The sequence below is a fragment of the Octodon degus genome, unplaced genomic scaffold, assembly GCF_000260255.1.
Source record: "Octodon degus isolate 3935 unplaced genomic scaffold, OctDeg1.0 scaffold00353, whole genome shotgun sequence".
NCBI classification, from domain to species: Eukaryota; Metazoa; Chordata; class Mammalia; order Rodentia; family Octodontidae; genus Octodon; species Octodon degus.
This window is the reverse complement of record NW_004524929.1, coordinates 260,737-273,732: the sequence shown is the minus strand read 5'-3', so window position 1 is coordinate 273,732 and position 12,996 is coordinate 260,737. Positions and strand designations below refer to the sequence as shown.

Sequence of the window (12,996 nt, the reverse complement as noted above, 5' to 3'; positions counted from 1 at the left end):
GTGTATTCAAAGTGGTTAGGATAGATGCATAGTTACATTCTCTTAATGAATAGAGGGATTTGTTCTAATGGTGTTTGTAAATAGCATATCATGTCCGCATCTTGTACAGCAAATAACCACTAGGAAGAATTATGCAATGTGTTAATTATTGAAACTGTCCTACCAATTTGGTTTGAAACTATCTCATTGCTATTTGTTTCTCAATAAATGGGCTTCTTGCTGTGACTATATTTGAGAGGCAGGGCATGAAACTATGACAGTGAAGCCAAAAGTGCAGTAGAGACCCAGGAATTTGGAAAAACCAGAAACATGGAATGTCTCAAGAAAGCTGCAAGGAGTGATCAAAGCCAGCCGAGAAGAAAAACCCTGATGCTTACAACCATAGGTGATATTATAACCCAAACCTTTGGATTTAACATCTCATGGCCATAATTTGCCCCAGGTGCTAGACATGGAGCTGTAGCATTTAATGTTTGCCCTCTTGGGTTTTAGTCTTCGTCTCATTGGATTCTATCCCTCTCTTTCTCTCTTTTAGAATGGGAATGTTTATCCTGTATCATTGTATGTTAGGGTATTTAATCTCTTTGATATTTACAGGGCTCACAGCTAAGCGTTTGACTTGAGTCTCAAAGGTGATGTTGTACTTAGATATTTTAGTCATGCTGAAACTTTTAGGATTTAACAACTCCCTTACATGTCTTTTGCATAAAGGAATGCATGAAGGAGTGTACATAAATATATAAATGGGTAAAGGCATATACATAAATCTTTTGGGGGTCAGGAGTAGAATATAGTGATTTATATCTAGATGTCCCCTAAAATCCTTTTGCTCATATGTGGAGCTTTTGGGAGGTGATTTGATCATAGGGATTAATGATGAGTGGAATACTTAACTGATGAATTTATAACTAAATATGGTGTTAATAGGTGGAGGTAGTCACTGGGGCAGTGGCGTGTAAGGTCATATACTGCCCCATGCTTCTCCCTTCTTGCTTCCTGCTTTCCTGCCACGATGTCATGAACAGCTTTCCTATGTCACAGGAGCCAGGCAACTACGGACTGAAATATCTACCTTCCTGAATTGTGGGTGTTGGATATTTTGTCCCAGTGATGAGAAAAGTGACTAAGAAGAATATTAATGAGGCCAATAGGAAAAGGATTGAGAGTAAACCACTAGGCTAATTAAACTAAAGGTCACTGCTAAGCTGTATTAACAATTAATTGAAATAGAAGAGACAAAAGCTTTATTGGAGGGAGTTCACAAGAGAATGGAAAAACATAAATTGAAAACACTCAATAGAGTTAACACTCTTAAAGTTTTGCTATGGGGCTGGGGAGGTAGCTCAGTAGAATAAGTGCTTGCCTGGCAAGCGCAGGGTCCTGAGTTCAATCCCTGGTACTGCAAAAAATAAAATAAAATAAAGTTATGCTATGTGCAGAAGCACAGAATACAATGGTTGGAGGTAGTTGAGATTGGAGTTTTTTAAAAGATGGGGCAGTATACAACAGAGAAAACAACAGGGAAAATTGTTGGGGGACATGTTCTACAATAAACAAGGAGAAGGATTTAATGCACAAGTGAAAAGATTGACCTTAAGTCGGAGCAGGGTCAGTTAATAATAACAGAAGGGAAGCTAGGTGTGGTGGTACATGGCTATGATCCCAGCAATCAGGAGGTAGAGGCAAGAAGACTGTTTCCAATTCAAAGCTGTCCTGGGCTACATAGTAAGTTCAAAGCCAACCTGAACTAAATAGTAAGACCCATTCTCAAAACAAAAATAACAGGGGCCGGGGAGAAGGCTCAGTAGAATAAGCGCTTCCCTGGCAAGAACAAGGGCCTGAGTTTAATCCCGGGTTCTGCCAAAGAAAAAATCAAAAAACAAAACAAAAACCAGAGACGATAGATTATATGGATATAGGAGGAACACGTACCTGTGTAGACATGGCAGTGAGTGCTTATCAGAATTCTCACCTGGTTGCTTCTGTTTTCCTTTTCTAGTGTGTTTGTTAGTTTTATTCATTGCTGAGACAAAATACCTGACACACAAAGTTATAGGAGGAAAGATTTTTTTAGCTTACAGTTCATAGAGGTTTTAGTTCATTGTTGGCTGGCTTAAAACAGGGAAGCATTGCAGGGATGAAACAGTTCATGGTGAGAAGGCAGCAAAGTAGTGAAGAAGCAAAATAGCAAGCTGCAAATGACATAGCAGCCCTCTTCTTCTCCCTTGTATTATATCTAGGCTGCTTGCTCTACAGTGGTTAGATAGAATGTAGATACAAACCCTAAATACAGGTAACACTTAACACTCACACCCATGGAGTGCCTTCCCATTATCCACTCCTAGAACTACGCCGAATCAATCAGTGGACAAATTTAGTAACCACAGATTCTTGATCCTAGCACTACACACTTAATCCCAGCATCACACAACTTAGAACCAGTCACCTCTGCAAGACTGCATAAGACTTTGGGGGGACATTAAGACATAAGCCATAACATGTAATAAGAAGTAGAATCATCATCTGTATGTAAATATGGGAGAAGTTGGAGATTTGAAAGGAGAGGCGACGGTTGAAATATCCATCCAAAAGAAATGAAGACTATGTAACCTAGGGAAATGTAATTGAATTGCCAGACAAGTCTAAAGCTTAAAGTTAATAGTCACAAGCTGAAAATGAGACATAAGCATGGTTGCATATTTATGACCAACACATTAGCTACTCATGCAAAATAAATATTTTGTATTTAATTGAATTGCTATAGAAGGTCAAAGGGAAAATCTCACTAAGAACATAACATTTTAACTGTTTGTTAAAAAATATGATGGAGGGGCCAGGGAGATGGCTCAGTAGAGTAAGTGTTTCCCTGGCAAGCACAAGGGCCTGAGTTCAATCCCTGGTTCCAGTAAAGATATTTCAAGTGAAGGCAGAAAGGTATGCAAAGGCCCAGAGGCATGGAAGAGCAGAATATATTCCTAGAAAACTTAAAAATCAGTGTTGTAAGCGGTGTTCTACTAAAAATGCACTGAAGTGACTACAAGGTTAGAAAGGAAGAACTTGCCTCAAAGTTGTTATAAAGATTAAATAAACTCACTAAATATTTTTCCATACTTCCTTTCAGATGCTGCTAATACTCAGCAGTACAAAGTCCTCATTGGCAACCGGGAGTGGATGGTTAGAAATGGTCTCATCATTAATAATGACATAGATGATTCTATGATTGAGCATGAAAGAAAAGGGCGCACTGCTGTATTGGTGGCAGTTGATGGTAAGGTTTTCCATAAGTATGCTATAATTCCCTGTGATGATGTCAGTTAATGTTTTATGTTTTAAGAGACAAATCATGAGGCTTGTTCAAAAGCAGCAGAATACAAACTGAAAATGATAGCAACATGTAATTGTTACTGATTAAAGAGTCTTGCTGGGTGTAGTGATGCACACTTATAATCCTACCACTCAGGAAGGCTGAGGCAGGGGGATTGAAAGTTCAAGCCTAGCCTGGACAATTTAGGAACTTGTTGAGACCCTGTCTCAAAATATAATTTTTTTTAAAAAGGACTATGTATGTAGCTTATTGTGAGTGCCTTGGGTTCAATCCTTAGTATCACACACAGAAAAACAAAGCCATAGGTGGAGGCCCTGGATTCAAGTCTCAAAACACACACACACACACACACACACACACACACACACACACACACACAAGTGTACATGCATGCACACAACACAGAGAGCTTAAAAAATTCTCTTACATTTGCTTATCTTTTTTTTGATTTATGTATTCGGTACAGGGTCTCACTATGCAGCTCTGACTCATCATGATCCTCCTGCTCCTGTTTTCAGCCTCCCCAAAGCTGGGATTACAGGCATGCGCCACCATGCCTAGACTCGGTTGTGCCCAGGGGTGGTACATGCAATACTGGGGATGAAATCTCAGTCCTTGGGCTTGCCTAAGCACCATTTACTTATCTTTGTTATTTTTTTACCATAGCTTTTTTACATAAAGCCTAATCATAGATTTTTTAAACCTAGAAATAACAGTAAAATTACAGCAAAGTGTAATAGCATCATTCTGACACAGTTTTGATTTCATGTTGCATCCTTGATTTTGTTGACATATACATAATTGTATATATAGTATTTTAATGTATGCACGTTATATTATATGTAAACTTTGCTTCAATAAAACGGAATAAAAATTTAAGAGCCCTTGTACACATACAATTTATTTTAAAAGCCCTTGTACAAATATTACAATTTATGTTACATAATAAAATATTTTCTATATTTGCTACTTAATATCTACCTATCTACCTGCCTATTATTTATTTATGCATGCCCACCTGTATCATGCTAGGCAAGCATTCTAACATTCAGCTATATCCCCAGCCCTTTAATTTTATTTTAATGCTACATAACTTAATGCTCAAACTTTCTTTTTTTTAAATTTTTTATTTATTTGTGTGTGTGTGTGTGTGTGTGTGTGTGTGTGTGGCCAGCTCAGCCCACCAGGGGGCAGGGCTGGCTGGCATGGTGCTGGGGATTGAACTGCGGTCCCTTTGCGTTGCTAATTTGTTCTAAGTAGGTGCTTTAGACCACTGAGCCATCTCACCAGCCCCTCAAACTTTCACACTATAGTCATTCTCCTGTTATACATTTGGAGTATTCCTTTTATTTCACTGTTATAAATAATAGTACAGGAAATATCTTGAGGTTTTAAGTGCTTTCATTTGTTAAATTATTTTTTTAAAATTCTAGTTGTGGGGCCGGGGAGATGGCTTAGTGGACTGAGCGCTTCCCTGGCAAGCGCAAGGGCCTGAGTTCAATCCCGGTTCCTAAAAAAAAAAAAAAAAAAAAAAAAATTCTAGTTGTAAGGTTAATTGTTCAACATTTATGATCTTTGTTAATTATGAAGGCAGTAACTTCTGGCAATTTTACATCCAGGGAGAAGCAGAAAATGGCTTTTTATTTTTGTTTTTAAAGTAGAATACAGTAAGTTCTTTAATTCTATATATAAAAATAGAATGCTTTTGTAGTAATCTTTCCCAATATATAAAAATGTCTTTTTCATCCCCACTCGCCACTTTAAAAAGAAATTTATTAGTTTTAGTTTCATTTGCCTTTAAATTTACTAAAAAACATTTGCAGTTATTAGCAAATACCTCTCTAAGGAATATTGCTTTTTAGTAGCTAGTACATTTCTTTTCATTTTTCTATTACTATATTCGTTAGTGGGCTGGGGATGCAGCTCAGCGGTATAAGTGCCTGCCTGGCAAGCGCAAGGTCCCAAGTTCAGTCCCCCCAAAATCAAACAAAAAAAACAACTATATTCATTAGTTACTTCTATAAAATTCTCATAACCAGATATAGAAATTTGTTACAAGGTTTGTGGTATAAAGTCTATGTGAGTTCAGAAATGTTTTGAGTTCAGAGATGTTTGAGCTAACCCATTTAACAAAGTTCATTTCTTTCTGAGATTTTACATTAAAATATTATCTTTCTTTCATATTCCAAACTTTTTCTTTCCTGATGCTATGTTAGATGAGCTGTGTGGCCTGATAGCCATTGCTGATACAGTGAAGCCTGAAGCAGAGCTGGCTGTGCACATTCTGAAATCTATGGGCTTAGAAGTAGTTCTGATGACTGGAGACAACAGTAAAACAGCTAGATCTATTGCTTCTCAGGTAATTGGTGTACTTAATTGTTGGGGTGGAGGCAAGTAGTGACTTCTAATTCTTCCTATGTGGATTATTTCTTATATTCAGATGCTAAGAAAATCATATTACCTGTTATTTTCATTATCACCAAGTAGCTATATCCAGATCCTTACAGAAGATTTAGCATACTATGCTTAATAAACTCAGGGCTTTTTGCATTATTGGTATAAGTAAAAAGTATTTGCTTAGCTCATGGGATATTTGAGTAACAGTGTACCCCAGCCTAAGTGAGGCTCCCAAGGTCTTACACCTGAAATGGGCAGTAGCTCCCTGCAGGTTTCCCTACTCTTTCCTGAGCACCACAGATGGAACTGTTTTCTTTTTTTTTTAACTTTTTTTAATTTTATGTATTTACTACAGGATCTACAGGGTCTCACTACGTAGATTGAACTTGTAGTGATGCTCCTGTTTTCAGGCTCCCAAGTGCTGGAATTACAGGCCTGCGTCACCATGCCCAGTCTTAGTCGCCATCTCAGTGCGCCCCCTGGACAGGGCCAGCATGGCATGCCAGGGATCAAATCCAGTCCCTGCAGCTTTAGTCCATTGAGCTATCTGGCTGGCCCTTGGAACTCTTCTCTTTTTTTTTTTGTTTTCCGGAACCGGGGATTGAACTCAGGCCCTTATGCTTTCCAGGGAAGTGCTTATTCCATTGAGCCATCTCCCCGGCCCCTTGGAACTCTTCTCTTAAGGTACCACTTTGACGTGCCATTTTTTATTTGATGCCCACATTTTTCTTGCCTCCAATATTTTTCAATCATTTCTTCTTTGGAATGCTTTCTCCGTGAATCTAGTAAATAACAGAAGGAACATACAAATATTTTTATATAAAATTACAGAAGAATGTAAAGAGTTTCTCATCCTTTCCCATATTCCCTGTCCAGTTATTACCGCTCCCCCACTTTTATCTGCATATATGCTCATATACAAATGGGTAGTTTGGGTATTTTTAACATCATTGAATCATTTTGTGCAGGTCATCAATAGTTTGCATTTTTAAAAATTATTTCTTAGAACTTTATTCATATGAAACATAGAAGTTATTTTTTGTACACTGCTGAATGGGATATCATAGTATGAGTGTATCATAATTTAACCATTTCTATAATGATGGACATTTAGGTGATTTTGAAAATTTCGTTGTTGCAGACAGGCAGTAGTAAACACCCTTGACATCTTTGGATATATATGAATCTACCCAAAATATACCTAGAAGTAGGAATTATTGGATCAGATTATATGCACACTTTGTATCCTTTTATTTTTAAATTTTATTTATTTATTTGTGTGTGTGTGTGTGTGTGGCCAGCTCAGCCCACCAGGGGGCGGGGCTGGCTGGCATGTGGTGCTGGGGGGATTGAACCGCGGTCCCTGTGCTTTGCTAAGCTTGTTCTAAGTAGGTGCTTTAGACCACGGAGCCATCTCACCAGCCCCTATATGCACAGTTTGATAAGTGCTGCCAAAAGGACAATACCCATTTGTACAGTCTACACCAGTATATATAAAAGCTCACTTCTCTACATTATGACTGGATGCAATCAGCCATAAAATGTAGGCATCTGAGGGGTAAAAATATGATGGCTCATTATTGCTCAGTTATGGTCCAGGTACTCATGCAATAAATTGAGTTTATTTTCCTCATGTAGGTTGGTATTACTAAGGTGTTTGCTGAAGTTCTGCCTTCCCACAAAGTTGCTAAGGTAAAGCAACTTCAAGAGGAGGGGAAGCAAGTAGCCATGGTAGGAGATGGTATCAATGACTCCCCAGCTCTGGCAATGGCGAATGTTGGAATTGCCATCGGCACAGGCACAGATGTAGCCATTGAAGCAGCTGATGTGGTTTTGATAAGGGTAAGTAAGTCCCATGGTCTGACCTCTCGGGAGTGTGAGACTGTACAACATTGTCAGTGATAGTTTCATAACGTATATTGAGCACAGTGATTCAGTCCTAACTCCCATATTCCTAGCAATTAGGAGCTGGAAAATTGGGGATATAAATATGGGAATTCTTATTAATTTTCTATTGTCTCAATCCAGCAGTATGAAAGCAAATTATAAAGCTTACAACATGAAGAATAAAATTTAGGGTAATATTTGCAATAAAATTACCTTTAACAAACGCTGAAGTTATTGTAATATGGTTTTATCCTTATACCATTACATAGCCCTACAAATATTTTCAGAACCCTAGAAATAGGGCCTGTGGAGATAGCTCAGTAGAATAAGCACTTGCCTGGCAAGTGCAGGGTCCTGGGTTCAATCCCCAGTACCACAAAAAAAGAACCCTAGTTTTTGCAATAGCTGAGATTTGTAGTTAATTTACACACTATCATAAAGTACATATCGCTGATATACATAGTATCAAGCACAAAAACTACTACAAAATTAGAATCTCTCACTAATATTACCAGTATTTCTGTTCTCAGAATGATCTTCTGGATGTAGTGGCAAGTATTGACTTATCAAGAAAAACAGTCAAGAGGATTCGGATAAATTTTGTTTTTGCTCTAATTTATAATCTTGTTGGAATTCCTATCGCTGCTGGTAGGTGATGCAAAATTATTACTCCTTTTCCCACTGAAGCCATTAAGAGATTTATCATATGAAAATTTTAGTGTTGTTAATTTTGGGGTGTGTGACTGTGTGCATTTGTGTTTGTTGCTGGGGATTGAACTGAGACACATCTTTAGCTCTTTATTTACTTTTTTTTTTTTGAGACAGAGTCTTGCTAATTGACCCAGGCTGGTCTAATTTTTGTGGTCCTCCTGCTTTTGCCTCCCAAGTAGCTGGGATTGCAGGCATGTGTCAACATACTATTAGTCTTTGTTATATAGGTTGCTGGTATTGTGAGATATAATGGTAAAACTAATAATTTTCATCTTCAGTAATGTTCACTATAGCCTAAGAATATATGAGCCATCTCCCTGGCCTCTAGCTTTGGTCTTGTTACATATTTGTGACTATCACAGAAAATTCTCTTCTTAATATTTTATTGTAGTCAACAAGTATTCTTTTTGGTTGAGAGACCCGTGTGTGTGTGTGTGTGTGTGTGTGTGTGTGTGTGTGTGTGTTTGTGTGTGTGTGTAAGAAGAGAGAGGGGGTGAGTTAAAGTAATATGAGCAAGACATAATAATCTATGTTTGTTTAATATATACCTGAGAATCTCCTAAATTTAGAGATTTCGTAGGAATTAGTAATTACAGGAGAAATAGTTATCACTTTCTTCTTATGGTCTCTGGTTTACAAACAAAAAACATGAAATGACATTAAAGCAATTACAAAGCTCCTTATCAAGTACATAAATTACTGAGGGCAAAAAGCAAAAGAACAATTTAATCCAGTAAGATTAATTCATGGAACAAATGATTTAAAAAATTACACAGTTTATATATTTTTTACTATTTCCCAGTAATTGTTTTTATTTTATTTTTTATTTTTTTAATACATGTTATATGTAGAAAAGTAAAAAAACAAACAGGTAATCAAATGGCAACTAAAAGGCCAATAAGTCTATATTGTATCTCCATTGTGTTAGTAAATATTAAAATGTTTGTCAAAACCAAGTGTGGATTAACTTGTACAACATTAACTTCCATGAGATTATAAACTGATATAGCCACTTTGGAGATCAACTGAGGAAGATCTGCCTAAAGCTAAACATGTGCCCCTGGTATTGTGACCTGAAAGTTTCACCCTCAGGATATACACTAGGGAAATTCTCAAACATGGCTGCTGGAGATTTGTTCAAGGATGTTCATAGCAACACTGTTTGTGAAAACTTGGCAACAATTCTCCACCACCAACTGGATTAAAATTCTGAATGTTAAAGAAATTAGTTATTAGAAGCACATTGATAATCCATATACTCTTACCTCCTCTAACTAATCTTACTTGTTACCCAGGAATTTTTATGCCCATTGGCTTGGTTTTGCAACCCTGGATGGGATCTGCAGCAATGGCTGCTTCATCTGTTTCTGTGGTACTTTCTTCTCTCTTTCTCAAACTGTAAGTAATGATGGCTTGCTCATGTGGCTATTTTCTATGCCTTTTATTGTCTGTATTCAGGCTTTGCAGATTTTATTCTTTTACTGATCATTTATAACCTCAAACCATTTCTAATAAGTATTGTAAGCTAAAAATGACTTGTTATGCAGTTGTCACTTCATATAGTTCATACATAATAACCACAAGCACTGAATTGGGTAAAATCTAGTCCAGTGGCTCTGAGAAGTGGGATTTCTGATCATGTGACTCCACATGATTCATTTCGAGTTGCTTTCCTAACAGTGACCACCTTTGCACATTTTATGTGAGGCAAGTCTTTCATTTGTGCATGTAGCAGACATTGAGTTATCTGGTTATTATAAACTACTGTCCTTTCGTGTTTGTCCAGTTATAGGAAACCAACTTATGAGAAAACCGAACTACATGCCCAGAGCCAGATAGGAGAGAAGAGTCCTTCAGAAATCAGCGTTCATATTGGAATAGATGACACCTCAAGAAATTCTCCTAAACTGGGTTTGCTGGATCGGATTGTGAACTACAGCAGAGCCTCTATAAACTCACTACTGTCTGATAAACGTTCCCTAAATAGTGTTGTTACTAGTGAACCTGACAAGCACTCACTCCTGGTGGGAGACCTCAGGGAATATGATGACACCACACTGTAAAAGGCCACGGAGAATGCTGCTAGTTGAAATTGTTATGCACTGACATGCATTCATGCCTTCACCTTAGCTTTTCAAAGTATCGTGGAAAGATTTTGTGTTGATCTCATCCTCTTATATGAGTGATTCTGTTTGAGTTGCCTTTGTCTAATGACAGAAATATCTTTTTTCGGGGCATGAGCTCTGAACCTGGTTTTATTGAAAATGAAGTATTTTTTTAACTTTTTTTTGTTTTTATTTGTGACAGATAAGATAGGATAGCCAGGTTTACATTAAACTGTACACTTTGGGATTGCTGATTTAGCTGCTAAGGTGATAGATTTTTTTATTTGACCACAAAAACAGGTGAGGATAATTAAAATTTTGAAGTTTGGAGAGCATGACTTTGAGGACGTTCTTCAGCCTATCCCCCAGGAAGCAATGACTTTCAAAGCACTATATAAAGTACTGGTTTAGAAAGTAAACAGTTAAAACTGTTCAAGAACAGATGTGCCTTATTTATTTATTGAAGCCTTTCTTTCCCCTTCTCCTTGTATCCTTATCTGTGTAGTTGCTTTCTTAGTTATTCCAAGATGTCTTTTGTTATTTTCCTTTGAGTGAGCCAAGTTTAGGCTGTTTTTCATTGATAAAAATAAGTGATAACTTTTCCAATAACTTTTATAATGGCTTTCTTGTGTTTTATCTTTCCATTGTTGTAAAAAATATATTAAATTTCTCCTTCAGCCAGCCTAGCTCTGTTCTAACTTTCAATTCACTCTTCCTGTAAATTGTTTTTAGTGTAGTCTATCAGTCTCACTCCAGAAACTTAACATTTTGAACCTCTTCCACTCAAATGATTTTTGAGATGAACACTATTAAACATATTCAGGTCATAAAATTACCTGGATTGCCGGGCATGATGGCACATGCCTCCCAGCACTCAGGAGGCCGAGGCAGGAAGATCATTGTAAGTTTGAGACCAGAATGGGCTACATAGTGAGCTCAAGGCCAGCCTGAACTGCATAGGGAGACACTATATCAAAAAGATAAAAATAAATAACTTACCTGGATTCACTAAAATCATCTTTTTGGTATAGTATAATTACATGGCTGGTATAGGTAATTTAATAGATTTAAATTATCTTTTAGTGTTTCAGATAACCTGTCAAAATGACTTTAAAATAATGCTGAGCCAGACGTGGTGGTGTACACTGTGTAATCCCAACACTTGGGAAGCTGAGGCAAAAGAACTACTGCGAGTTTGAGGCCTATATAGTAAATTCAAGGCTTGCTTGAACTAGATAGTGAGACCTTGTCTCACAAAACCAAATATCAAAAGGAAGGGAGGGAGGAAGGAAGAAGCTATTACACAAAGCTGCTTTTACCAAAAATTACAGTAAACTGTAATACAAAAATTAGAATTGTCCTGGGTTTTAATACCTTTTACTCAAATAGATACTTTTGTTTAAAGCACTTGCCTACTTAGAATGGTTGGCAAATTTAGGGATTTATTCTCATTGTCATCTGGATTTAAAAATTCCTCTTTGAATGCCTGGGAAATAATAAGCTGATCAGAAATCTGGCACTTGTACGAATACTTAAGTTGATGTATTAAATGCAAGATGGATTTCATATACATGATGTGAAAATGAAGATTCCTAACATTTTATTCCAATTGCCATACATTAAACTGCTACCATAAATATCTAACACATAGGAAATATGCTCAGTAAATGTTAGATCTTCTGTTTGAGGTCAGCACTAAATAAAAAAATGATTTTTTGAAAGTAGAGTCTAAAATCCAGTAAGAATAGAGAGGTTGTTCTTCCTCTTCTACCCCTTTTCTCTTTTATTCTTATACACGCTTGTGTGTGTACGCACACATTGAGTTTAATTTTTTTTTGTCTTTTTGAGATAGGATTTCACTGTGCAATTCAGGCTGGACTTGAACTCACTTTGTAGCTCAGGATGTCCTTGAACTCACAGGATCTCCTGTCTCAGCCTTCCTAGTGCCAGGATTAGAGGTGTGAGCCACCACACACAGCAAGATTTAAAATATTCTATGCTGTGTTCAGATTTAGCAAAGAACCAATGACTATCGCAGCTCTCTTAAAGAGAGGACTGAAACTTTCTTAAGGTTTCTAGTTTTTAACATATGATTTAAAAATTTTTATGAGCACATGTTATTACAAAATTTTGGGTATGTTTTGGCATTTTTGTTCATACATATAGCATACTTTAACCATATTCATCCTCCATATCACTCCTCTTTCATTCGTTGCATCAGTACCTGTTTTCTTTCTTCTTTTCTAAGTTTCCTTTCTATTTTTGTATCCTTACTTTTTCATTAATTTTTTAGACTTCACATAGGAAAGAAAACATGCAGTGTTTGAGTTGGCTTATTTTGCTTAACTTTTGATGAAGGTGCTATTATTCTAGAAAGGCAAATATACTTAAATGATCTATCAGTGAGATGATATATTTTGACTTTTTTTAGGCCAATGTGTTATATTCCATCCTCAATGCTTATACTTGGAATTTTAGTAATCATTTTTTATTTCAATTCCAGTGGCCCATTATATTATGACTTACTTATTCTAGAAGAAACAGCTCATATGACAAAATCTAATAGATTTT

The 12,996-nt window shown here is 36.8% G+C and overlaps 1 protein-coding gene across 1 annotated transcript in view; it reads left to right on the top strand.

The window, feature by feature from the left end:
* Atp7a (ATPase copper transporting alpha) overlaps positions 1-10,722 on the top strand; it is a 173,366-nt gene extending 162,644 nt beyond the window's left edge. Inside the window, exons 18-23 of the mRNA XM_004648103.3 lie at positions 3,122-3,268; positions 5,542-5,684; positions 7,361-7,564; positions 8,140-8,257; positions 9,616-9,718; positions 10,107-10,722. Coding sequence (XP_004648160.1) covers positions 3,122-3,268; positions 5,542-5,684; positions 7,361-7,564; positions 8,140-8,257; positions 9,616-9,718; positions 10,107-10,383 — 992 coding nt within the window. The 3' untranslated portion in view covers positions 10,384-10,722. The remainder of the gene's footprint in view (positions 1-3,121; positions 3,269-5,541; positions 5,685-7,360; positions 7,565-8,139; positions 8,258-9,615; positions 9,719-10,106) is intronic.
* The last annotated feature ends 2,274 nt before the right edge of the window (positions 10,723-12,996 follow it).